A 27,265-nucleotide genomic window follows, 5' to 3' on the forward strand; every position below is an offset into this window, starting at 1 on the left:
AAATCCTGAATACATAGCGTTATGTATGAGACAAATTCAACACAACACATCACCTAGTACCACTCTTCATATTTTCAAGCATGGTGGTGGTTGCATCATGTTATGGGTATACTTGTCATCGGCAAGGACTAGGACGTTTTTAAGGATAAAAATAAACGGAATAGAGCTAAGCACCGGCAAAATCCTAGAGGAAAACCCGGTTCAGTCTGCCTGCCAACACACACTGGGAGACAAATTCACTTTTCAGCAGGACAATAATCTAAAACGCAATATCAAATATACATTGGAGTTGCTGAACAAGATGACATCGAATGTTCCTTGACCTAGTTACAGGTTTGACTTAAATCGGCTTGAAAATCAATGATAAAACTTGAAAATGGCTGTGGATGTCAGTCACTCAATGTGCATTTAAGAAGCGTAGCATGGCATCATAGCCATTGAGTCCCACTCAGGGCAGGGTATATCTAAACCCTATCTGAGGTTTTATTATCAAATTAATTTGCGCCAGACCAAATAATGAGGATCAAATGCTATGGAAATCACACCCAATAACACTGGGTTTGATGGAAAGGAGGGGAAATGAGAACGAACAGAAATTAAGTGGGATGAAATCAACTAAGAAATGGGGTTAAAAAAAAGAAAGAAAGATAGATTAGAGGGTCAGAGAAAGAAAACACGACAGAAAGAAAGGAGAGAATAAGAATGGAGGGAGAGAGTTGAAGGAGTGGAGGAGGAAAATGAGAAAAAAAAGGACAGAGGAGAGAGGGAGCTGGCTGAAGAAGAGAAGGGTGGTGTGTTTTTGGTGCTGATGGAGAAGGACATAGAGGGAGGGAAGGAGGGATGGAAAGGAGGGGGTTGTTCCTCAGTCATCTCTGACAGGCCCATTGAATGGCCCTCTCTTCTCATGCTAATATTGCCTTCAGTCTCCCAGCCATCCGTCACAGGCCAGAAAGACCTTGGCAGGCCCTTTACGAACCTCCCACTCGCATAATCGAGCAGGGGGGAGAGGGAGGTGGCAGTTGGGGGTTACAGACAGATAGACCCAGAGCAGTGAAAGTGGTTTGGGTTAGTCATTGGGCCACCTACACTGTGACTGAGTGTATATGTATAATAACATACAGAAACATAACATGTGATGAGGTGTCAAACAAATGTAAATGTATAGGGGAGTTGGGAAGTGGAGCACTCAGACCTGTCTGTTTGGGAAGGGGAAAGAGGTGGAGTGAGTGAAGGGATGGGGGGAAATGGTGTGTGTCCTGGTGTGTTGAGGAATCTTGAATAAAGATGCATTTGGGCTTGAGTAGCTGCTGCTATAATTTAGGTTACATAGGGACGTTGAGAGAGATGATGGTAGATTAACTAACCAACAGGCTTGCAAAATACCAACCATTAAAACGGCAAGATCATTTAAGGATGGCTGGTGAGTATCAACATGTCTCTGAATGGACCGAGTCATTCACTCTCCAAAAGAAACACTCACAGACACAGCAGCACATACATATGGCTTATTGGGTCTTACTGGTGTAGCTAGAGCTAGGCTACACATTCTGATGAACTTTTGCTGACTTGGGCTTGTTCACATCTAAAAAAAAAACGACACCTTGTGGTCATCAAGCAAAACTACACCTCTAAACTCAGACTTCATATATAGGACAGGCTGTGAAAAAAATGACTGAGTCCGTAGCCAATATGATATCTCCTTTCCCCTTTTTCTTAATGTATAATTGTCACATACACGGGATAGCTGCAGTGAAATGTGTTGTTTTACTAGGTCAGCCATAGTAGTACTGCACCCTTGGAGCAAATTAGCTACTGATATATCTCAATAAATCACTTAATCCGAAAAAACACTTCTTTGACTTTAAAGGTTTGATTTCTGAAAGTATTTTTACAATACTTTTATTTCCCACACTACAAACTGGCCAACTGTGACAGGAAACGTAAGCCTAGAAAAAGTTCATGCCTAATATGTCAATCTGTTACTATGTATTTTCACCAGACACACTTGCAACAAATCAACCCAACTCTGAAAGTGCCATGCACATATCACAGGGAAATTACTTAGACGTCTGTTACAGAGGGGGCCCAATTGCTTCAAGACAATAGGTCTAGTAATACCAAAGAACCATGGCAAAGTTCCAGTACCATGCATGTATCACAGAAATGTAGCAATAAAGTGAATACTTTATGCTGTTTAGATCATATAACAGAAGTCTAATCACTAGACACGAGCAACTTGAAAAATATCTACTTCCTTAAAGTTGCCATGTTTTAGTCAGCCTCGTTTGACCTTCCTCATAAATATTTACTAAATTCAAAATGTTAAATTGTAGTTAGCCTTGTCTGACCTTTCGGAACATGATAGTACCACCAGAGTTAAGGCAGAATCGCAGTGGCCTATTCAGAAGACAGATACAATTAGTTCAAAGTAGTTTTAAAGTTCGGTAATCCGACTAGGTTGTTGCCCCCCGGTGGCGATTTTAAACAGTACGTTTTTGTAACCCACCAAAAACTGCCATTCCCTTGAGCATGGAGCTTTACCCCTATAAAATGGCGTATTCTGTGCCAGCCTGTCCAGCCAAATGTGCGTGTAAAGCAGGTTGCATGGATAAAAGCACAAGACAAATTTCCATCTCGCATACACCAATTACATACCTTTACTCTTTAGGAAGTCTCACTTTGATTAGGTGTACTTGTCCATAAATCATTCAACTGCCCCGATGTGAAGGTGGATACGAGTGCGCTTGAACCACAATGGCATCGTAAGGTGGAAAATGTCAAGTACCCGTTTGTAACCCACCGTCACTCAAAAAGCCTAGCAATTAAAGAGATTGACAATGAGGCCCTTGATCTACTTTGAGTAGGAATAACTAGTTGATATAATTTGTGTCCAGTACAAAGTCAGCCAGGAGTTGAGCATTAGCACTGGCTCACAACACTAGCTTCATACTGGACTGAAAAATAGTTCCCACTAATTAATCTGGGAGAAGTTGATAGGGTCTCAATATCCAAAGCATCAATTTAAAGCAAATACTAAGGTTAACCTAAATGTCTGAAATTAGATATGAATGCACATTGTAACCCACCATCACCACTAAAGTACAACTTAAATGTATAAAACAAGGCTGTTTGGTATATGACCTCAACGTGAGGAAGTGGATATGAATGCAACTTGAACCATGGTTAACTTGTTAAAAAGGAGAAACACCTTTTATTTAAGACCATTAAAATAAATACTATACAGAACCCAATGTAGAAAAGTTGATACATGGCCTCTGTCTCAAAAAAGGTTAATTTTCATAATCACATTTTAAAAATAGCACTGACAAATCAATAAATCCCCACATCCCTGACAACCCACCCAATGACAGCCCATATTTTTTTAGCTGTGAAAAAAAAACAAACATGTTATAATATTAATCTCTATATACTCAATCATTTGTAGTTTGGTCCTTTACGTGTAAAGACCCCCCCAACAGTTTGGTGAGGTAGGTTACAAAAGTGACACCACCCTTTCAAATCAGATAACTCTCGTGAGAAAAAAAAACCCTGTCCTTCAAAACTCCCACAGCAGGGTTCTTGTGACAGTTCAAAACAGGGTATGGATTGTAAATCCCCTCCATAACCTATTCTGCAGTGAGCAGTCAGTTCCCATGCAGCCCCACCAATAAGCAACAGGGTTCAAACAAAAAATTAATGCTACCTCACAACTTGGGACTATACAGGATAAAGCAGAAATATAAACAAGAGAATAGCACAGCAGAGAGCTCAGACATCAAGAGGAAAACATTTCATACTCATTCATGATTGCATGTTTTTTTCAGCTTTTTTCTATACATTTTTTTTATTTATTTGTTGAAGCCCCTTAAACGAACCTTTAAATACCCAGAGAGAATAGGGTTGGATACCAATTTCAGTATACATTGTAATCTTTAGAATCTGTATTCTGGCAAATGGTAATGTAATAACATCTCCAAGACCAAAAAATCCATGGTATAGTTTTGTTGCACACTTACTGAAGAACTCAAAAACACCCACTGACTGTAGATCAATGATACACTTTACAATAGTAAGAACGGTGCATCCAAAATGGCACCCTATTGCCTACTGTGCATTATAGGGTATGTATGGTGCAGAATCAGACAGCCAGAGTCAGCATAAAAGCAAGTCACACCCCCCCATACACAAATGCCACTAAATTGCACCATTGGGGATAGAGTGGATATATCATAACCATAACTTGGATAGTCAGGACAGGGTTGAGTTGGGAGGAGGCAGAGAAGCCATTATAGTAATGAATGATGTGGCCTCTAACTATAAGAGTTAACAACCATTATCAATTCTAAACTTCAGTCTGAGTAGCACGATTGCCCCCATCATGTCAGGGAGTTGAGCTTAAAAACAAACAAACCCATCAAAACAGAACACATTTTTGACTTTGGAAAGACAATGGGAGGGGTTAGGTAGGACTCAAATAAGCTTAACCGCAGACTAAAGGAATGGGCCATAAAGACCGCCCCCACAGTTAAGAGAAATTGAGCTGGGTTAGAATAGGTCAAGGATCAGAATCATGGTGAAACAGGAGGGATCTAATTGTATCCCAGGTAAAGGTGGTAGGGACCAAGGAACCTCATTTAAAGGGGCAGGGGGACGTGTTTGTTCAGTGTTTGATGAAGTGGGAGGTTGGGACGGAGATAGGAGGGGGGGACCTGGGGCTGAACGAAATCCTCTAGAATGTAGAAAACTAGATGAGGTCAGCCACGTTCATTGGCATCTCCTCGACGGTGGTGTTGTAGAACGTCTCGATGTCCCGCAGCGTACGCTTGTCCTCCTCAGTCACCATGTTGATGGCAACGCCCTTACGACCGAAACGACCACCTCGGCCAATCCTGACAGAGGAAGCAGAGGTTAGGTTGGACATTAGGTTCCATCTAAGGTGACATGCAGTTCAAATCAACTGTGGCAGGTCGATATGACCCTTCATTGAATGTTAAGTGCTTTGCACCACTGGAAAAGAGCTATAGGTTCATGCTATTAACCCCCCCCAATTCGTTACTTAAATCTTGTGAAACCATTGAATGAAACCCGATGGAACACTGAAAGGATTCGCAATTTCAACCAACTAGTACCAAACTACATAACGCTGTATTCAGCCAGTGTGGAATCTGATCATGAGTTCCAGAGCCCTGAGGTTTAGAACACGCCAGCCAACAGAACGCTGACAGGCGGAACTAGAACACCCAGGGGGTTCCAGAGTCAGTTGACACGCATGGATTTCATCATTATACAGCCATAGTTTAGCATGTCAAACACATGGCTGACCTGGTATCAATGTCATTTGCTTTAACGTCAACCACATGAAGTCAGACATATTTCCACAAAGGACAATAAGTCTAAGGCTTTATGCTGGGAGTCATAGTATTAGTATCACCTGTGGATGTAGTTCTCCCGGTTGGTGGGCAGGTCATAGTTGATGACCAGTGACACCTGCTGGACATCAATACCTCTGGCCTGGGGGACAAGGAGAGAGATGGGGGACAGTCAGTCCCAGGTTAAAAGGTGACTAAAGACAAGCTGATGGCATTTGGGACACAGGTCACAGTACAAATAGGCCCAGGTGGCCAATGATAGAATAGTCAGTAATACTTACGTACAAAGGTTGAAAATCAAGCGCTGTAAAATACTGTACTTTATAGAGATTGGAGAAAGCCAAACTACTCTATGGAAATGGAGGATCATGCCAACCAATTAAACTGTTGAGCAATACCATCTAGACTAGAGGGATATGTAGCACTGGAAACATTTATTGTGCAATATTTGCTACTTTGAATCAGTCAACAGCAAGGAAAAAAGTTACATCAGCACAAGGTTGTAAACTGCTAATAAGTTGTGAGTAGGGACTGTGAGCCCAGTCACTGTGGAGAGCAGATTCTAGATTCTCTACCAGAGACCTTCATTCCAGACACAGCACACAAGCTGGGAGGAGAGTTATCTCTGGACTTAAATTAACAGGAAGTGGGTGGGGAACCATCATAGTGAGACACCATCGCATGGAAACTTCTTGAGCTCGATGTCATTGCAGGAAGTGACTTACCAGCAGGTCAGTGGTGATAAGAACTCTACTGGAGCCTGAGCGGAACTCCCTCATGATCAGGTCTCTCTCCTTCTGGTCCATGTCTCCATGCTGGAAGAGGAAATAATATACACATCTTAATAGGCATGTGGGTGTAGCTAAATGCTTGGGTTCCTAGCTCCTACAGCATAGTTATATCTAACAAGTATAAAAGTAAAGTAGAGTTTAGGGTCAATGGTAAGCCATTACTATGTTTCGCTGAAAGATATGAATCCACAAACTACACCAATTATGGCTATGAGATTCTAGACCTGGACATTGAAGAAAATATTATTGCATGATTTCAGGAGTTGGGCTTGATGTAACATCAAACCACTACACAACATGCAAATACTGTGCCCATAGCATGAACCAGCCTATTCCTCACTGAACAGAGTTGACTGGGATGAATATGGACTTATTCTCTCTTCCCCTGGCAGATATAAGACTCAGTGCCATTAGAGGACACTGCCTTGCCCAGTTGACAGGGGAGATGAGGGCAGAGCATAGATGTATAAAAAGGTGTCGTGCCATTTCTATGGGACAGCCTCACATTGACATAGCTATGTTATTTAAAATCAGATCAGAGTTGTTAGGACAATAATTCTTAGAATTTTAACAAGAAACTCGAAGCCCTAGGGAGTCTAAAATGACTCATGACAGAGCAGCATTTAATCAACTTGACACTAGGCAAGTGAAATGTTTATTTAAATATTATTTACAATGACCTACAAAAAGCAATAGTTCAGTTACAGGGATGATTAAAAATAAAAGCCAATATACCACCAGGTCTAGTAAGAACATACAGAGAACGACAAGATAAATTCTCAAACCAAGGCTGTAGCCTAAGTTCACTTCAAGAGAAGTGTTCATACATGCAATGATCCAACTTCTTTAAAGCCCCATTAGCCTCTTACCCAGAGCAGTTTAAGGCCAAAGACATTCAAGTTTATTGTCTCTTACCAGAGCAGAGACTGTGAAGTCCCTGGCGTGCATCTTCTCAGTGAGCCAGTCCACCTTCCTCCTGGTGTTTATGAAGATCACAGCCTGGGTAATGGTCAGGGTTTCATAAAGGTCACACAGGGTGTCCAGCTTCCACTCCTAACAGGTGAGACAGAGGAACAGATCGGGGGATGACAAAGCAATAGAATATAGCGTTGATGCACGAGTTAGGCAAACACATATTAATGCACATTAAGGAGTTAGGGAAGATGTGCTGGGTCATTATGAGTGAACCCTCTCCAAAGTTCTCTTTCAATTTACACATCTCAACTTTCTTTTACCTTAGTCTGCAAGCCAACTTAGTCTAATCACTAAAAGTCTCATGAGAAGTTATAAATCATCAAAACTAATGCCCAAGAGTCAATAACCATTACAGGGCATTTGTTCAATAGAGGGGTGTGTTTTCAAGGCAACCGTCAGATAATAATAATAATCATGCCCCCAGAGCCCTGAGGCCCAGTAACAACCAGCTGACAGAAGGCCAACCCAGGCCACATGGAGCCCCAGGGGATTCTGGGATCAGTTGACAAGCACAACTTTAATAAAACAGTCTTTACCTTTACTGGCAAGATAAGTTTTAATGTTGACAGTGGGAGTTAACACCATGCCTATGGTTCTGTGATGAGCTGCTGATATGCTACTTAGTGGGGCTTTTGTACCTTTGGTTCAGTAAAAGTAACCGAAACCCAGAGCTGGCAAGGTAAAAATGTGTCATTCTACTCCTGAACCCACTGTTACTAGGCCATCATCGAAAATAAGTATTTGTTCTTAACTGACTTGCCTAGTTAAATAGAAGGTAAAACAATTTGAGTTCACTTCAATTAAGTTGAACCAAATGTTCACATACCAGCTGTCAGACGATGCGTTTACCATGTAAACACAATCATTAAAGTGAGAAGCAAATGACTGTAGGTAAAGTCAAACCAAGCCTTACTCTAAACTCACCTAAAGTCTACATCTAAATAAACAATCCCACCTTCAACTGATCCTAGATATGTGCCTAAGGGCAACCCTCACCTCTTTCTCAACGTTGATGTAGAACTGGCGGATACCCTCCAGGGTGAGCTCCTCCTTCTTGACCAGGATGCGGATGGGTTCACGCATGAACTTCTTGGTGACCTCCAGCACATCCTGGGGCATGGTGGCAGACAGCAGGACCACCTGGAGGGGTTAGAGGTTAAAGGCCATTATATAGAATTAACAGATGATAAATTACATACTTCCACTAGCTACTACCGGGTAGCATCCAATTCCCCAAACCGAGCACTCAATCACTAAAGGGAATAGGGTGCAGTTTTAGAGAGCAATGGTCAACCACATGGAGGTTAGGCATGTTGAAGTTAATCAACATTACCACAAACAGTCTAGAACAGTTCAACCTCAGGGAGGAGGCAATGCCAACCTCTATCACATGAGTGACAGGTATGGTTGAGTGTGGTGACTTGTTGTAAGCTGACAGCTGTGAAGCAAGTGAATAAGTTGTAAACTGCTATTAAGTCGTGAGGAGGGACAGAGAGCCCAGTCACTGTGGAGAGCAGATTCTAGATTCTCTACCAAAGACCTTCATTCCAGACACAGCACACAAGCTGGGAGGAGAGTTATCTCTGGCCCCCCCCATACTATAGGGAGTGGGACAGTTTCAGTGTAACGCCACTGCATCAAGTTCATACTTCCCTTAAGCAATTAACCATGACAAATGTTTCTAGTAATGTCAACGACAGACATCTGTCAAATGTCTCAAGCTAAAGTCGGTACTACTCAGATTGACGTACCTGCGTGCTGGTGGGGAGCTTCTGGAAGATCTCATAGATCTGGTCCTTGAACCCTCGACTCAACATCTCATCTGCCTCATCCAGCACAAACATCTTGATGTTCTTGGAGGCTGGATGGAGGGAAGGCGTAATGATGCAACAAGAACTAATTAAACATGCATACACAAATAGTTTAATTCCATCTGTAACGGTAAGATCACCACTAGCAATATTAGACGGATGAAATCACAAATTAATTTCCCCCTACTACGTCACAACAAAAAGTGCCAAGTCATTGAGTGCTGTATTCAGCCAGTGTGGAATCTGATCACGAGTTCCAGAGCCCTGAGGTTTAGAACACACCAGCCAACAGAACGCTGACAGGCAGAACTAGAACACTCAGGGGGTTCCAGAGTCAGTTGACACGCATGGATTTCATCACTATACAGCTCTATAACCACACCTGGTCACTCACTACATCTGATAATTGAGCACACGCAATAAAATATTGTAAAGCCTCTAAGTAACTTCAACCATTGATTGTCAATTAAACGTTTGGTCAATCACTAGCCCAGCACTTACCCAGGTATTTGCGGTTCAACATATCGAACACGCGGCCAGGGGTCCCCACCACTATGTGAGGGGCCTCAGCCTGGAGCTTGGTAACCTCGTTACGGACATTGGTCCCTCCTATACAGGCATGGCAGGAGGCTCCCATGTAGTCACCCAGGGCCAGGATCACCTTCTGGATCTATTAAGGAGAGAGAAAAAAAGAAACAAAAGTATTAGATAAAGGGGTATCGTTTTGAGTTCTGATCGGTGATGTTTGTGTCAGAGGTGCAACTAGAATAACAGTTGGTATTGGTTTGAAAGAATGTCAGTTGAAGTGACAAGGTTATTTAATTCCCAATTAATCTGGCATTGGAGTATTGTGAAGCATGTGTAGCCCATTAGAGGGCCTTCTGTAGCTCAGTTGGTAGAGCATGGCGCTTGTAACGCCAGGGTAGTGGGTTCGATCCCCGGGACCACCCATACGTAGAATGTATGCACACATGACTGTAAGTCGCTTTGGATAAAAGAGTCTGCTAAATGGCATATATTATTATAGGGAGAAATCTTTGGCCTGGTTGACTTGTACTGGCCAAACCTGACATGTACATTTCTTTTATACGCTATACAAACTGTTACATTTACATTTAAGTCATTTAGCAGACGCTCTTATCCAGAGCGACTTACAAATTGGTAACAATGTACAGGTGTTATAGATCTGTGCCCATAGCATGAACCAGCCTATTCCTCACTGAACAGAGTTGACTGGGATGAATATGGACTCATTCTCTCTTCCCCTGGCAGATATAAGACTCAGTGCCATTAGAGGACACCGCCTTGCCCAGTTGACAGGGAACATTAGGTTACCACACAGGAGGCAACGAGTTTAGAATAGTGTGACATTACTTATGGTGTAATCTAGTTACATTTCTGTCAAGTAACAACCCCATTCCCCCCAGGACAAACCTGCTGAGCCAGCTCTCTGGTGGGGGCCAGGACCAGGGCTTGGGTGCCCTTCAGCTCCATGTCAATCTGCTGCAGAATGGAAATGGCGAAGGTGGCAGTCTTCCCAGTACCAGACTGAGCCTGTGCAATCACATCATAACCTGGGAGCAGGCAGGATGGGAGATAGTCAGCTCTTTATATAAAAAGTGGCATACTATACCCCCCCCCCGTTTGCATTTACTATACCATTAACGCCACAGCTATTTTGCGATGACTTGAACACATGCCTTTTACTAGCACGTCAGCTAACAAGCATACACATTTAAGTATAACGAACCATCCACTACCAGTTTTTCAGAGTTAAATTCTCAGTAAATTAAAGTAAAAATGCACTACATTTGACTGGCCGTTACATCTGTGCCCATAGCATGAACCAGCCTATTCCCCACTGAACAGAGTTGACTGGGATGAACATGGTCTCATTCGCTCTTCCCCTGGCAGATATAAGACTCAGTGCCATTAGAGGACACCGCCTTGCCCAGTTGACAGGGGGCTTTAAGCAAAGCAGAAGTAGTGACTTTAGTTCCCTTAGCTAAGTGAATGTTAAGGTCTTTAAGGTGACAAGTTCATGCTTTCTTAAGAGTTGAACTCCCTTATAAGGTTAATAACATTTAGACCCAACCATCTGAAGTGTGAGTGTGGTTGAATACTCACCCTTGATACAAGGGAGGATAGCCCTCTGCTGGATAGCAGAGGGTTTTTCAAAACCATAGGCATAGATTCCCCTGAGCAGCTTCTCGCCCAAGTTCATCTCATCAAAACTGTCCACGATCTCATTCCAGTTGCTCTGTAGAAAGTCAAATATAAACATTACCATACACTTATCCAGTGCAACTTGACAACCTACAGTTTTAGCAGCGAATTAAGCTGATAAAACACATCAAGTTGGAATTGGGGCTCTTGAATCACTTTTCATTTTCATCCAATTTAGCAGCTGTAACAATGAAGCATTACTCACCTCAATGATCCCATCTGGCTCCATGCCCTCAGGGCCATTGTCTCTGGGAGGTCTGAAAAATTTGTTTAAAAAAATAAATTAAATATGACATTAGTAAATTCCACAAGGGACAACAGCAAAGAATCCTACACATTTTAAAACGTAAGGCTGCCTTTAAGCGTGAAGACAAATATCGTTACTTATAGGCTACACTGGACAGGCGATACTGTGCAAGTGAGAAATTGTTTATGGTGGAGACGTAATTTCTACTAGAAAATGATTACAATAAAGTCAGTTAACCGTTTCGTAACAGTTTAGTAAGTATTGCTAAACAGACGAATTGCACAATGGAGATTGTGTAGAGTAGAACATGTAGAGTGGGAGGGAGGCATTTCCCGGAAAAACGCCCATGGTCGAAAGGCGGCCATTTCTTTTTCAGATATTTCAAGATGGTCGTTTACCAAGGCCCGAAATATCAGTGACGGCTAGCAGCATGCGTAAACGACGATTGAACGTGTAAAATACTTGTTTAAAATTACTTAGATGTTCAAAAACTGACTTAACGTAATATTACAATTGAAAGTAATCCCGAAAAGAATTATGGTTTACATGCGCTGGTAATCTACATGTTAAGCATTAGCCTGCTAGTTAGCAAACTAGGCCCAATGTCGATCACGCTGAGTGAATTGTGAACCAGATCAAAATTAAGTCAACAAATCGCGAACATTTTTTTAAACACAATACCTATCCACTTGGGATGTGATAAATACGTCAAACAAAACTAGCAATAGCAGGACAATAAGGCCTGCCATTGTCACGCCGGTAACTACGACCATGTGCGTGACATTTCCACCCCCCGCCCTTTGCTCGAGCCATCCTGCTGGACCTGCCCAAGATCTTTCGATTAATAAATATATCGACGTATTTTCAAAAGTGAGGCTCGCTAAATTCACATTACAGCGCAGAAAAGCCACAACCGTTACGCCTATTCTTGAAAGGCCTAGGCTGAACTCGGCTCAAATCAAGTTCGTCTCTCACGTGCTTGCCGACAAGCCGGCACCGCAGCATATCGTACCGAAAATTGGCTAACGTTCCGGCTGCGGTTTTCCAAACATAAAGAAATTAATTCGTACGTTTTCACAACAGAAAATAAAATGCTGTCGATCGATGTTGGTTATATATTACGAGTAACTCGTTACCTAAAAAGGCCGAGTTGAGGGACCTTTACACATATTTAACGTAACCTAACTACATATAACGTTAGCATACAGGCTAGCCAGATATCTAACAAGTCAAATAGGTTCAACATTAGCGCTTTAAACGTCGAATACATTTTCAAATAGTATGCGTTACGATAATACATATTTTTTTCTTTGAAATTTGATTAATTTTACGCTATACAATTCCAAAAATGTGCGTTCCTTACTGTACCTGTCTTCATATTCAGCCGACATTATCACAAAGGAAGAGAATGTGGCAGAAACCTTATATATACGTCTACGTGTTGAGCAAACTAGCGATTTCATTGCAGCAGTGCCTTATCAATCAACTCTGACTCCACCCATTTTGATATATCATTGGTTAACTCATACGTCATTATAAAGTGATTGGCAGCTTACTCGCGTTTAATTACATTAAAGTAGGCGGGATATAATACATAACCCTCCCATCGCATGTAACTATTGGGCAAAAGCACGCTTGAAGTCAGTTTTCATTGGTTATTTCCTTTGCAACGTTGAATACGCTCGAACACTGATCTTAGATCAGCGTGATCATGTTAAAAACTTCTACTTTCTAGAATGAGATTTCTGAAACCGATGCAGGAACAGTTCATTTAGCACCACATATCACCAGAGCCACCCCCTGCAACTCTATACGTCACTCCATTGGGCTCTCGAGTGGCGCAGCGGTCAAGGCACTGCATCTCAGTGGAAGAGGCGTTACTAATAGTCCCTGGTTAGAATCCAGGCTGTGCCCACAGGGCAGGGCACAATTGGCCCAGCGTCATCCGGGTTTGGCTGGGTTAGGCCATTATTGTAAATAAGAATTTGTTCTTATTAACAGTCATACCTAGTTAGATGAACATATTAAAAATAGAAATTTCGCAAATTACAGTAATAATTAGATGACATGTCTCCTGCTGTGTTGCAATGAACACGTTGTACTTGTACCCTGAACTTTTTTGGAAGAACATGAGTCATTTACAGCATCACCACCTACCTTGACTACCCTCTATTTTTAGTAATGAGATAAAACTTACCTAATGACTAACATTGTCTGCTTTGGTAACTCGCGCCATAAAACAGATGTGACGGACAACCTCCACTCTACCTTACCCTCTAATATTGGTTCAAAAAGCAAACCACACTGTGTTAGAATTATAATGACTGGAACTATAGAAGTCAGTATGAGCAAGCTTACCTTCCACATCCATGTGTAACTACTAGAAGCGAGCACTTGGCCACTACTAGCAGGAAGCAAACTTTTGCTGCGATTACACTGCTCCAGCAAAATCTTGAAATATATTTAGTGTCATTTAGGTATGCATGAATAGCTTAGTCTTTTTTTAGATAGGATCACCCAGACAAACAAACCCGCACACAACCCAGAACATCTAGATGCCACACCACAGTACTAGAGAAATAATCCTCTTCCTCTATTCACACTAGCTAATAAATACATTATACAAAGCAGGAAAGAATTTCAACTTTCATTTCTGTTCCTTGCCATGGACTTGTTTATTCTGATCAACCATAAATGCTTTTTAAAAAAAAGGTATAAAAACAATCAATTATGTTCCATCAAAAGTCTGCTCGAAAAACAATATAAAAACAAAACATACACATCAACAATGTCTCTTTTAGTTAGAAGGGAAAATGTAATTCCATAAATGCGTGCCAAATGTCACCCCATTCCTTATATAGTGCATTATTTTTGACCAGAACCTTATGGTCAAAGTAGTGTACTATAAAAGGGCATAGAATGCCATTTGGGAATCAAGGTTGTTTATCGCCAACATGGTCCAACCAATGACTCCAACAGGACATAGTAAGATTGTTATTATTTTAAATCAAAATAAAAAAACATCACTGCCCTCCAAAAAAACACCATGTACAATAAGCATAGCAACATGTTTTTTACTGACAAAGATTTTTTAAAACAGAACATAAGTGAAGATTGGTTGTTATTCTCTGTCCGTTTGGGGGGTTCCTGCACCAGTAAGGTGATAAGTCCATTTCACCACCAGAGTATAGTAGACTTGGTTTGCATCCGAAATAGAACCCTATTTACCTATATAGTGTACTGCATTTGTCCAGGGCCCATGATCAAAAGTAGTGCACTACATATGGAAATAGTGTGCCTTTTGGGATATAATCAAAGACTTGGCCTCTGTCAATCACAAGGTAACAAACATCAAAATTAAATTAAAACTAGGGTCATGGGAGAAGAAAAAAAAAAAAAAAAGAGGGGACAGATAACAGGGGTCGAAAAGATAAAAAGTCCACTTGTAGTTGTAAAGTCTCTGGATATCAATGTCGTCAAGAGGAAAAAAATGATTCCTTTGAAAAGTTGTTTCCTTTCTTTCAGTCACTAGCTAGTTTAGAATAGGTCATTATAATCCATCCCTCGCTTCCTCAGAATCCCCCACTTCATTGTTAAAAATCCTCAAAGGGCGTGGTGTCACAGCGAGAGCTTGCAGTGACAGAGTTCTTTGTACATGAGTCTCCTCAGTTTGGGCATGTCCTGCTGGCCGAAGCTGAACGGCTGACCCAGGGCTAGAGTCTTGCAGTACTGGAAGGAACACCGACAGGTTAGAAATCATGCTTACCCCTAGTGTTGGACACAAAGGCCCCGAAAGCAACATACAGGCCCTCTAGCACCAAATTGCTCTACATCCCCATTCAGAGGGCATTGTTAAGCAGTTACAATATTAAAGCTATCCAATCCTAAATCTGAACGAGTGACAAGGTCTTGGGAGTAAGGACTTGGCTTGATTTAGAATTCAGCACACAAGTGTGTAGTACAAGAACAGCTATGGTCCATGGCTCTCGGATTTTAAATCAGGACTTGGACCTACCTGAAGAACAAACGCCCCACAGTCACTGTCATTGTTCTGACGGCCCACATTCTGAAACACAAACAGTAAATGCACCCAGAAAATACCATCACCAATGTCAAACAAACAACATTGGTTGTTAATTCATGTAAAGCAATTGTTGTTACACTACGAATCATAACTGAAGACAAACCGACTCACCATTTTGAAATAGCCTTTCCACCCTGTAAGGAAATCTCTCTGGTCTTTCTTGACAGCCTCCGCCTGCAGATACTTTGCAATATGCTGAGGAGGTGGAAAACAAAAGAGCGAATTTCGCTTAATTTCAAAGATGACCAAATAAACACCCAAACAGACCACTCTGAACAAGATGAAACAAATCAGGTGCTGTAACAAATAGAAATTTAGATGCCACAACATCCCAAATAAACTCAGCAAAAAAAGAAACATCCTCACTGTCAATTGCATTTATTTTCAGCAAACTTAACATGTGTAAATACTTGTATGAATATAACAAGATTCAACAACTGAGACACTGAACAAGTTCCACAGACATGTGACTAACAGAAATGAAATAGTATGTCCCTGAACAAAGGGGGGGGGTCAAAATCAAAAGTAACAGTCAGTATCTGGTGTGGCCTGCATTAAGTACTGCAGTGCATCTCCTCTTTATGGACAACAGCAGCAGATTTGCCAGTTCTTGCTGTGAGATGTTACCCCACTCATCCACCAAGGCACCTGCAATTTCCCTAGTCCTCACTCTCCGATCCAACAGGTCCCAGACGTGCTCAATGGGATTGAGATCCGGGCTCTTCGCCGGCCATGGCAGAACACTAACATTCCCGTCTTGCAGGAAATCAACCATATTGCTCGTTATGTGCGTGGTGGCATTGTCATGCTGGAGGGTCATGTCAGGATGAGCCTGCAGGAAGGGTACCACACGAGGGAGGAGGATGTCTTTCTTGTAACGCACAGTGTTGACATTGACTGCAATGACAACAAGCTCAGTCCAATGATGCTGTGACACACCGCCCCAGACCATGACGGACCCTCCACCTCGATCGCGCTCCAGAGTACAGGCCTCGGTGTAACGCTCATTCCGTCAACGATAAATGCGAATCAGACCATCACCCCCGGTGAGGCAAAACTGCGACGTCAGTGAAGAGCACTTTTTGCCAGTCCTGTCTGGTCCAGCGACGGTGTGTTTGTGCCCATAGGCGACGTTCTTGCCGGTGATGTCTAGTGAGGACCATGCCTTACAACAGGCTTACAAGCCCTCAGTCCAGCCTCTCTCAGCCTATTGCGGACAGTCTGAGCACTGGAGGAGGGATTGTGCATTCCTGGTGTAACTCGGCCAGAAGTAGTTGCCATCCTGTACCTGTCCCGCAGGTGTGATGTTTGGATGTACTGATCCTGCGCAGGTGTTGTTACACGTGGTCTGCCACTGCGAGGACGATCAGCTGTCCGTCCTGTCTCGCCGTCTTAGGCGTCTCACAGTACGGACATCGCAATTTATTGCCCTGGACACATCTGCAGTCCTCATGCCTCCTTGCAGCATGCCTAAGGCACGTTCACGCAGATGCGTAGGGCATCTTTCTTTTGGTGTTTTTCAGTCAGTAGAAAGGCCTCTTTAGTGTCCTAAGTTTTCATAACTGTGACCTTAATTGCCTACCGTCTGTAAGCTGTTAGTGTCTTAATGAACATGCACCTGTGGAACGGTCGTTAACTGTTTATGGTTCATTGAACAAGCATGGGAAACCATGTTTAAACCCTTTACAATGAAGATCTGTGAAGTTATTTAGATTTTTACACATTGTCTTTGAAAGACAGGGTCCTGAAAAAGGGACATTTAAAAAAAAAAAAAAAAAATTGTAATTTTAATTTAAAAAAAAGTTTAATTTTTTTTTTTTTTTACAGAGGTTACATGTCAGAGAAGAAAAAAGGTATGGCACAAAACAGTACGTTCACTCAGATTTTAGCAAGCAAAATTTCTCTGTGTGACCCATGGTCAGGTCTCACTTGGGAAAGAAGTGTTCTGACCGTAACTGGACTACCGGGTTAAATTAAGGTTAAATATGCATTTGAAAGATGGCTGTCTCACCTTTGGGCAGCGTCGGTTGAGAGTGCGTTGGGAGTCGAAGTAGGTGATTGCCCTACGGGGGATGTCTACGCTGACCAGGGACCAGTGGACCTCCAGGTGGATAGGGATCAGGAGGAGATCCTTCTTGAAGATGTCCACCTGGGAGGGAAGAGGTAGGAACATGTTCAGGCGTTGGTGGTTTAAGGCCCAGGTCTCTATGCGTAACAGATTTCCCCCCCCCATTGTATTCTTGACAGGTGCACAAATGTCAATTGGTTCACAATTTGTTGCATATTTAGTTAGAATGCAAATAAACTGACAACACTATTGCTTGATTGAGAAAGGATAATGCAAAGCGGGTATATTGAGGACAACGCAACAAAAAAAAACTATTAGATAACAAATATCTTTATGATTGCTTACATTCTTTGTCCATCGTTTGACTCCATCGTAGCCTTTCGTCCTCAACTTGTCGTAGAAGAAACTGTTGAAGAAGTGAACCTGAGAGAGAAGGAAAAAAAGACATCAGATGCTACAGATGTTCTCCTTCACTGAATATATAGTGGCAAGAAAAAGTATGTGAACCCTTTGTAATTACCTGGTATTCTGCATAAATTGGTCATAACATTTGATCATCTAAGTCACAACAATAGACAAACAGTGTGCTTAAACTAACAACATACTAATTGAATATTTGTATATTGAATACATAAATTAAAACATTCAGTGTAGGTTAGAAAAAGTATGTGAACCCCTAGGCTAATGACTTCTCCAAAAACTAATTGGAGCCAGGAGTCAACCTAACCTGGAGTTCAATCAATGAGACGAGATTGGAGATGTTTTTTTTATAGGGCAGGGCAGCTCTAACCAACATCACTACATTTGAGTTTGCTATTCACAAGAAGCATTGCCAGATGTGAACCATGTTTTGATCAAAATATCTCAGAAGACCTAAGATTACCACTTGTTGACTTGCATAAAGCTGGAAAGGGTTACAAAAGTATAAATTGAGAAAGTTCAGCACTGTTGCTACTATCCCTAGGAGTTGCTGTCCTTAAAAGATGACTGCAACAGCGCAGAATGCACAATGAGGTTAAGTAGAATCCTAATGTCAGCTAAAGACTTACAGAAATATCTGGAACATGCCAACATCTCTAACGAGTCTACGATACGTAAAACATTAAAAACTAGAATGGTTTTCATGGGAGGACACCAGGGAAGAAGCCACTGCTGTCCAAAAAAACCATTGCTGCACGTCTGAAGTTCGTAAAAGAGCACCTGGATGTTCCACAGCGCTACTGGCAAAATATTCTGTGGACAGATGAAACTACAGTTGAGTTGTTTGGAAGGAACACACAACACTATGTGTGGAGAAAAAAAAGGCACAGCACACCAACATCAAAACCCCATCCCAACTATAAAGCATGTTGGAGGGAGCGTCATGGTTTGGGGCTGCTTTGCTGCCTCAGGGCCTGGACAGCTTGTTATCGTCGACGGAAAAATGAATTCCCAAGTTTATCAAGACATTTTGCAGGGGAATGTTAGGATATCTGCCAATTGAAGCTCAACAGAAGTTGGGTGATGCAAAAGGACAACGACCGAAAACACATAAGTAAATCTACAACAGACATCAAGACAATTTCACTTTGAATGTTTACAGTGTTCAATAAAGACATGAAAACATATAATTGTTTGTGTTATTAGTTTAAGCAGACTGTGTCCATTGTTGTGACTTAGATGATCAGATCAAGTTATATAAGACATTTCTGCAGAAATACAGGTAATTCCAAAGGGTTCATACTTTTTCTTGCCACTGTATTGTATTCAAGACAAATATTATGCATTTTGTTGAAGTAGTATATCGTGGAAGTATGTTGTATTATACATTTAAAATTATTCCTACCTTCTCGGACACCGAGTCCATCACAAGGTCACCATACATGTTCATGACCTAAAGAAGAGACATTGAATAAACAATGCACAATGCCCTGCTTTTAATCTGTTCAAAAGTAACAGATATTTGCATACAGGGCTCAATCTTAACTAGACATACCCACAAATACAATGTTGCATAAGTCGTGCAATATTTCAATGCAGAAAATGCTAAATGTATGCAGAAATTCTGGTTACAAATCTAAATCTTAGTCACATGTGCCAAATACAACAGGTGTAGACCTTACAGTGAAACGCTTACTTATGAGCCTCTAACCAACAATGCAGTTTAAAAAAAATACAGATCAGAATAAGAAATAAAAGTAATTAGAGCAGCAGTAAAATAACATTAGCGAGACTATATACAGTCGTGGCTAAAAGTTGAGAATGACACAAATATACATTTACAAAGTCTGCTGCCTCAGTTTGTATGATGGAAATTTGCATATACTCCAGAATGTTATGAAGAGTGATCAGATGAATAGCTCTTAATTGCAAAGTCACTCTCTCCATGCAAATCAACTGAATCCCCCAAAACATTTCCACTGCATTTCAGCCCTGCCACAAAAAGGACCAGCTGACATCATGTCAGTGATTCTCTCGTTAACACAGGTGTGAGTGTTGACGAGGACAAGGCTGGAGATCACTCTGTCATGCTGATTGAGTTCGAATAACAGACTGGAAGCTTCAAAAGAAGGGTGGTGCTTGGAATCATTGTTCTTCCTCTGTCAACCATGGTTTCCTGCAAGGAAATACGTGCCGTCATCATTGCTTTGCACAAAAAGTGCTTCACAGGCAAGGATATTGCTGCCGGTAAGATTGCACCTAAATCAACCATTTATCAGATCATCAAGAACTGCGCCAGGACCATCTCCTAAAGTTGATTCAGCTGCGGGATTGGGGCACCAACAGTACAGAGCTTGCTCAGGAATGGCAGCAGGCAGGTGTGAGTGGATCTGCACGCAGTGAGGAAAATACTTTTGGAGGATGGCCTGGTGTCAAGAAGGGCAGCAAAGAAGACACTTCTCTCCAGGAAAACCATCAGGGACAGACTGATATTCTGCAGAAGGTACAGGGATTAGACTGCTGAGGACTGGGGTAAAGTCATTTCCTCTGATGAATTCCCTTTTCGATTGTTTGGGGCATCAGGAAAAAAGCTTGTCCGGAGAAGACAAGGTGAGCGCTACCATCAGTCCTGTGTCAATGCCAACAGTAAAGCATCCATAGACCATTATTGTATGGGGTTGCTTCTCAGCCAAAGGAGTGGGCTCACTCACAATTTTGCCAAAGAACACAGCCACGAATAAAGAATGGTACAAACACATCCTCCGAGAGCAACTTCTCCCAACAATCCAGGAACAGTTTGACAAACAATGCCTATTTGAGGATAATGTGGAAACTTGCCACAAGGCAAAAGTGATAAGGGGCTCAGATTTTCCAAATGGAGGGCGAGGGAGAGCTTTGTATGCATCTCTGTGTGTGGAGTAAAGGTGGCCCAGAGTTTTTTCCCCTCTGGGTGCACATTTAAAATGCTGGTAGAAATGTAGTAAAACGGATTTAAGTTTCCCTGCATTAAAGTCCCTGGCTACTTGGAGCGCCAACTCTGCGTGAGCGTTTTCTTATGGCGTAATACATCTCATTCAATGCAGTCTTAGTGCCAGCCTCTGACTGAGGTATGTAACAGCTATGAAAAATACAGATTAGAACTCTAGGTAGATGGTGTGGTCTAAAACTTATGGGACACTCTACCTCAGACGAGCAATAGCTCGAGACTTCCTCAGATATCGCGCACTAGCTGTTAGTTACAAAATATTCTGGCCCCTTCATCTCTGCCTCCACTTCACGCAAATCTGGGCCTATTCCCGATAAAGCAGTATATCGTTCACGTCGGGCTCGTCAAGACTCTTTAAAAGGAAAAAAAGGATTATGCACGTCCGTGGTGAGTAATCGCAGTCCTGATGTCCAGAAGTTATTTTCAGTCATAAGAGACAGACAACATTATGTACAAAGTAAGTAAAGAAATAAGTTACAAACAAAGCAAATGCAAAAACAATCGGATGGGGCACATAAAACCTCTGCCTTCTTCTCCACCACCATTTTACATGAGCAAATATCAAGTTTGAATCCAAGACCCGAGCATGTATGTGGCCTTACAGCATGTGAAAAATGTATTAGTGTGGCTCCACAACAATACAATAATTGACTATACATAATACAGACTACAAAATGGTCAAACATTTCCTTCGGCGTCATCTATAACACATTACATCTATATACATGCATGCATAAACAAAAAACAAAATACAGTAGATAAAAAGGACATCTAGGCACATATAGAAACACCTTCATTGGAGGATAGGTGGCAGGCTTTGGCACAGGCATTTTACAGTGCCCTCAGAAAGTAATTATACCCTTTGTTGCTAAAAACTGGGATTCAAATGAATTTAACTTTTTGTAATCTACATAAAATACTCTAGTGTCAAAGTGGAAGAATAGTATTTTTATTTATTTAGATATTTGCCAATTATTCTTTAAATTCTCAAAGCTCTGTCAAGTTGGTTGTTGATCATTGCGAGACAGCCATTTTCAAGTCAGAACATTCATTGTTTAATTATTTTACCTTTATTTAACCAGGCAAGTCAGTTAAGAACAAATTCTTATCTTCAATGACAGTCTAGGAACAGTACCTTGTTCAGGGGCAGAACGACAGAATTTTACCCGGTCAGTTTGGAGATTCGATCTTGCAGCCTTTTGTTCACTCGTCCAACGCTCTAACCACTAGGCTACCTGCCGCACCCACATACATACACACACAGTCCATGTCCCCATGTGCAGTTTCAAACCGGAGTCTGGCTTTTTATGGAGGTTTTGGAGCAGTGGCTGAGCAGCATTTGACGTTATGTCTATATAGGACACATTCTACTGTGGCTATAGATACTTTTGTGCCCGTTTCCTCCAGCATCTTCACAAGGTCCTTTGCTGCTGTTCTGGGATTGATTTGCACTTTTCGTACCAAAGTACGTTCATTTCTAGGAGACAGAATGAGTCTCCTTCTTGAGCGGTATGACGGCTGCCTGGTCTCATGGTGTTTATACTTGCGTACTATTGTTTATACAGATAAACATGGTACCTTCAGGAGTTTGGAAATTACTCCCAAGGATGAACCAGACTTGTGGAGGTCCACAACTTATTTTCTGAGGTCTTGGCTGATTTCTTTTGATTTTTCCATGGATGTCAAGCAAAGAGGCATCGAGTTTGAAGGTAGGCCTTGAAATACATCCACAGGTACACCTCCAATTGACTCAAATTATGTCAATTAGCTTATCAGAAGCTTCTAAAGCCATGACATTATTTTATGGAATTTTCCAAGCTGTTTAAAGGCACAGTCAACTTAGTGTATTAAAAAAAAAAAACACTTTCAGGTTTGTTTATCAGTTGGTGCCACTCGAGTTCATCGCTCACTGAAAGTGCTGATAAAAAAATATTTAGGTCATTTCTAGAATAAACTGCACCTATATGAGTGAGGGGAGTCATATGAATAGAGTTAAAAACAAGGCTGACATGGTATATAAAGATGTACAATTGTAACATCACAAGCCCATAAAAAAAATACACGCTTACATAGAAGTTCATTTGACAAACTACAAAAGTGTTAGTAAAGGGTCCCACCCACTTGGTCATTGAGCCAATTCTGTCCATACAACGTGCTTAAGTCATCCATGGTGAGGACATGACGCTTGTAGTTGACACGGAACCCTCGCACCATGGCCGTGCCGGACGACCTCTGGTAGGACTGGATTAGATTTTGGACCACTACTTTCCTGTTGGAAATGAAAACATGAGATGAGTTTTATGGAACTTTTACAAAAGCCTTTCTGCATTATACCACCTTGTCTTTTTGGGAAATATATATATATAAATAATAAATATATGCCATTTAGCAGACGCTTTTATCCAAAGCGACTTACAGTCATGTGTGCATACATTCTACGTATGGGTGGTCCCGGGGATCGAACCCACTACCATGGCGTTACAAGCGCCATGCTCTACCAACTGAGCTACAGAAGGACCTATTAGTCAAGGATTACTTGAACCATAAACATTTGTTTCTCGTTAAAACTTTACATGGGGCAACAGCCGGGTCATATTCATTAGGGCACAACATAGCAAAAACAAGCTTTTCTTATTGGAGAGTCCAACTTGTCCATAATAGTTTCATTCAGTTTTCTTCCCTTTGGTTCCCAAGCCCTGGTGATGAACAGGGGGTTCCATCACAGATGGTTTACATCACGATCTTCAATTTGTAACATTTGTGTCTTGTCATAACACAAAGACTCATTTCCATGAACATACTCAGAACCTGGGTGATACTAATAACATGTGGGTGGTTTCCATTCCCTTTTGTTCCAATTCACTCCGGCAATTAGAATGATTCTAATTCTATGTCTGAAATTAGAGTGCTGCATAGAAGCTAGAAGGAACTACTCTCTGGGACAGATAGACTTGGTTTTATATTCCACCTGGCCTTTGCAAAAGAGCACCAGGATTTTTATGGCCAACATTTAAAAGGAACCTCACATTAGGCAGACATCAGGGACATCAGATTGTATAAATATTAGGCTGTGTTGGTGTTGTTCTCTACAAGACATTATGATTCATCTGTGTTTGTACTGTATGTGTGGGCACTGTGTGAGAATGTGCACCTGAGCGTGTATTGCTTTGCATGTCTGTGCGTGTTCGCACATCTGCCTGTGTGTGTGAAAGTGAACACACACATATACATATATACACACACACACACACACACACACACACACATACATATATATACACATACATACACATACACACACACACATACATACACATATATACACATACATACATACACATACATATGTGTGTGTGTACACGTCTCAGACCTGTGAGGCTGTGAGAAGTTGTCGTTGAAGATGTCTTTTAATTTCTCCACCACGTCGTCAGCGTGGATGGGGATCAGACTGCCGTACTTCTGGAGGGAGTCATCCAGGATCCCTGAGACAACGGGAAAACAATACAGAATGTTGGGAGAGTAATATGGAATCACACTGACTGTAGAGGATTCTGTGACCTTGAGCAGCCAAGGTCAGTCCTATATTCATATCGTGTTGGTAGCAGATGTGTAAAGCTAAACCATACCAACATGTACATATTACCTCAACTACTTCATACACCAGCACAATGATTTGAGAAAAGAACAAGCTTAATTTCTTACTTGAACTGGGCCCCGTTTCCCAAAAGCATCTTAAGGCTAAGTTCATCATTAGACCCATTGAGGTCAATTCTATACAATGTAGCAATTTAAATCTCGTTGCGTCGCTGCAACTTCCCAATGGGCTCGGGAGGCGAAGGCGCACAGAACAAGGAGTCGCTAAAGCACGATGAAACATGTAAAGCCCCCTCCGGCCAAACCCTACTCTAACAACGTTGGGCCAATTGTGAGCCGCCCTATGAGTCTCCCGATCACGGACGGTTGTGACGCCTCTAGCACTGCCTTACACCACTGCACCACTCGGGAGGCCCCCTGCCCAATTATTTCAATAGCAGGAAATCCCTGAGTAACTTAATTACATAATTTAAACTAGAAAAGGTAATTTTCCGAAGCAAAATAGTATGTTTCAGTTTACCATGCACACAGCTCATGTGTTCCTCAGTGAGAGTGACCGCCACAGGTTTCTCTCTGACAATGGAGTACGATGAGGCCTCTGGTTCCCTTCTTCCACTCTCCACCAGACCACCCATCTGACTGGACTGGTAGTCTCCTGAGTAACCATTCAACCGGTTGTCTGCAGGGACGACAAAGGTCTAGTAAGTGAATAGTGAGATAATTATAGTATAGTTTATATAAAAATGGTGATACCTTTTGAGATGCATAGTCAGTCATTGAAACATATTAGCCCAGTGCCAACACAAGCGTTCCAATTTTGCCAACAGTGGGTATATTAAATAAGAATTCTGTTTGCCAGCAAAAAATAGAGACTTGAGTGTACACTCGCAGTTGTTTTGATCATATCAACAGCCCTTTAGAACACAGAGTCTTCAGTTTGTCAGATACACCTTCCATGGGATCATCTCACCTCTTTCAGACCCACCGAGCCGCTCGTCATCTGACAGTGGGCTGCTCAGAACCGGGTCCACTCCCGTCCTCTGGCGGTTGGAATACAAACTATACCGACGCCAACTCCTCACCCTCCTGTGCCCCAGGGTGCCCACCCACTGTGCCCGGTGACGCCAGGTCTTCCAATGCTGAGTGAGACGGAGCCGTAGACCTTCATGAGAGTGGAGCTTCCTCCAGCGCCTCAGCCTGCGCTGCTTGAGCCCGTTGAGCCTGGACTGGATAGGGACACTGGAAAAGTCCCTGGCTTCAGGTTCGGCCTGGTTGTTGTCATGGTCATCCAGTGGTGATTGCAGCTGGTGATGATGATTCTGCTCTTGTAGGGATGTGGTGGGGACCATGTGTGGGACCTCCCATACGACCTCAGCCTCCTCTCCTTCCTCCTCAGCCGTCTGTCCTTCCTCATCCTCATCATCCCAGCCCTCATCTTCAAAATCTTCATCGTTTTCCCCCTCCATCTCCTCGGCCTCCCAGGCCACCCTTTCCTTCTGGCCCAGCTTTAGGGGCATGGGGCTGGGAATCTGGTGGGTTGAGGTGGGGTCCATCTCCAGGTCACCCCCGGAGATTGCTATACCACCACCTCCATCCCCACTGTCCTCCTGGCCCACAGCTAGGCCCAGCTGCCCCTGCCAACGGTTCTGTGCTAGGCTGCTTCCACTGTCCCTCATGGTCCACGGGCACCCCACGACCTGCGCCAGCTCGTCGCCTGGGGAATGAGTAAGGTGGAGAAATTAGAGACAAATGTCACATGATGCACCTCCAATGTTTTTCAGTAGGTAGGACACTACAATAATAAGCAAATATACAACATGCAAAGCAAGTGCATAGAATTCTGCAAGCATGACTGTAACCACGTTGGTTTCTGCAACTCAATAGGGCATAAAACTAGTACATTACTTTCCGGTTAGCCCAATTATTGTAAGCAGCTCAACGCTTCTAAATTTCAACATAGCGTGCATTGATGCATTTACATCCTGTGCCTTGCGAACGCCATTCATTTTGGTAGTCATTAATTGTAACATTCAGCTGCGAGCTAGCAGGCTGCACTTTATTTAGGAAACCTGTGAACTGGAAACAAAAGATAATTATTGACGATGCAGAAAAGTGAATGATATGTCATAATGTATTCAATGTTGCTCACAGGCGCTGGCAAGGTTGCTAGTTAACTATGCAGTTGATAGCTGTCGTTTGCAGCTAACGTTAGCAGCTGATAACTAGCTAACGTTCATGGGATAGCGATGAAACATGTTTAGCTTGCTTCGACAGGACCGAAGTTTAACTAACTTTAAAACTATCAAAACTATTTTACAGTTTGGCATGCACATTGTATAAGCAATGCATTAGTAACCAATTAAGCGTAAAACGATGCTAACTACATAGCAAGGATATAGCTAGCTACTTCGCAAGCTAACATCAGCTAAATAGCAACATAAACTGCCGGTCGCCTATCGTTTTTGTCTCAAGTAAAATGCAACCCCGCACTCACCGTTAAACTGCAGTTTAGTGCAAATGTGCTTCTTATATACAGTTAAACGTTTGCGTAGTGTTTTAAATTATTTTTGGGACCAAAACAGAAGCGACTTTTCTGTTAAACCTCATTCAATGAAGCAGACACTGATGTAGTAAAGCAATCGTCACCACCACTCCCCCCCAGCTAACATTGATACCTTTCCGGACTTCCGGTTT

General features: G+C 42.2%; 2 protein-coding genes and 3 non-coding genes across 5 annotated transcripts; all 5 read right to left on the reverse strand.

The window, feature by feature from the left end:
- Nucleotides 1-3,183: 3,183 nt before the first annotated feature.
- Nucleotides 3,184-12,874, reverse strand: LOC124013795 (eukaryotic initiation factor 4A-I). Its single transcript, XM_046328324.1, has 11 exons — nucleotides 12,788-12,874; nucleotides 11,378-11,429; nucleotides 11,074-11,206; nucleotides 10,381-10,520; nucleotides 9,448-9,616; nucleotides 8,887-8,996; nucleotides 8,132-8,275; nucleotides 7,076-7,213; nucleotides 6,095-6,184; nucleotides 5,432-5,511; nucleotides 3,184-4,889 (listed from the first exon to the last, which is right to left on the reverse strand). Exons 1-11 carry the CDS (start codon nucleotides 12,808-12,810, stop codon nucleotides 4,745-4,747), a joined length of 1,224 nt encoding a protein of 407 aa, XP_046184280.1. The 5' UTR covers nucleotides 12,811-12,874; the 3' UTR covers nucleotides 3,184-4,744.
- On the reverse strand, nucleotides 5,146-5,288 carry LOC124014643. The gene has a single exon (XR_006835067.1). It is a non-coding gene; the product is annotated as a small nucleolar RNA SNORD10 (small nucleolar RNA).
- Nucleotides 7,527-7,665, reverse strand: LOC124014645. Its single transcript, XR_006835069.1, has one exon. It is a non-coding gene; the product is annotated as a small nucleolar RNA SNORD10 (small nucleolar RNA).
- Nucleotides 9,170-9,312, reverse strand: LOC124014644. Its single transcript, XR_006835068.1, has one exon. It is a non-coding gene; the product is annotated as a small nucleolar RNA SNORD10 (small nucleolar RNA).
- A 1,201-nt stretch (nucleotides 12,875-14,075) lies between the features above and the next one.
- Nucleotides 14,076-27,258, reverse strand: LOC124013797 (sentrin-specific protease 3-like). Its single transcript, XM_046328326.1, has 11 exons — nucleotides 27,066-27,258; nucleotides 25,542-26,285; nucleotides 25,092-25,250; nucleotides 24,348-24,459; nucleotides 23,099-23,246; nucleotides 19,397-19,444; nucleotides 17,917-17,994; nucleotides 17,515-17,652; nucleotides 15,615-15,698; nucleotides 15,435-15,485; nucleotides 14,076-15,148 (listed from the first exon to the last, which is right to left on the reverse strand). Exons 2-11 carry the CDS (start codon nucleotides 26,245-26,247, stop codon nucleotides 15,038-15,040), a joined length of 1,635 nt encoding a protein of 544 aa, XP_046184282.1. The 5' UTR covers nucleotides 26,248-26,285; nucleotides 27,066-27,258; the 3' UTR covers nucleotides 14,076-15,037.
- Nucleotides 27,259-27,265: the final 7 nt, after the last annotated feature.

This window comes from Oncorhynchus gorbuscha, linkage group LG25 (genome assembly GCF_021184085.1).
Source record: "Oncorhynchus gorbuscha isolate QuinsamMale2020 ecotype Even-year linkage group LG25, OgorEven_v1.0, whole genome shotgun sequence".
Lineage (NCBI taxonomy): Eukaryota > Metazoa > Chordata > Actinopteri > Salmoniformes > Salmonidae > Oncorhynchus > Oncorhynchus gorbuscha.

Coding starts and splice junctions, on each gene's coding strand:
- LOC124013797 (XM_046328326.1), bottom strand. CDS start 26,247: ATGAGGGACAGTGGAAGCAGCCTAGCACAGAACCGTTGGCAGGGGCAG. Junction 25,251..25,541: donor GCTCGGTGGGTCTGAAAGAG/GTGAGATGATCC, acceptor TCGTCCCTGCAG/ACAACCGGTTGAATGGTTAC. Junction 15,486..15,614: donor GGAAAGGCTATTTCAAAATG/GTGAGTCGGTTT, acceptor TTTGTGTTTCAG/AATGTGGGCCGTCAGAACAA.
- LOC124013795 (XM_046328324.1), bottom strand. CDS start 12,810: ATGTCGGCTGAATATGAAGACAG. Junction 11,430..12,787: donor TCGGCTGAATATGAAGACAG/GTACAGTAAGGA, acceptor CAAATTTTTCAG/ACCTCCCAGAGACAATGGCC. Junction 11,207..11,377: donor AGCCAGATGGGATCATTGAG/GTGAGTAATGCT, acceptor GACTTTCTACAG/AGCAACTGGAATGAGATCGT.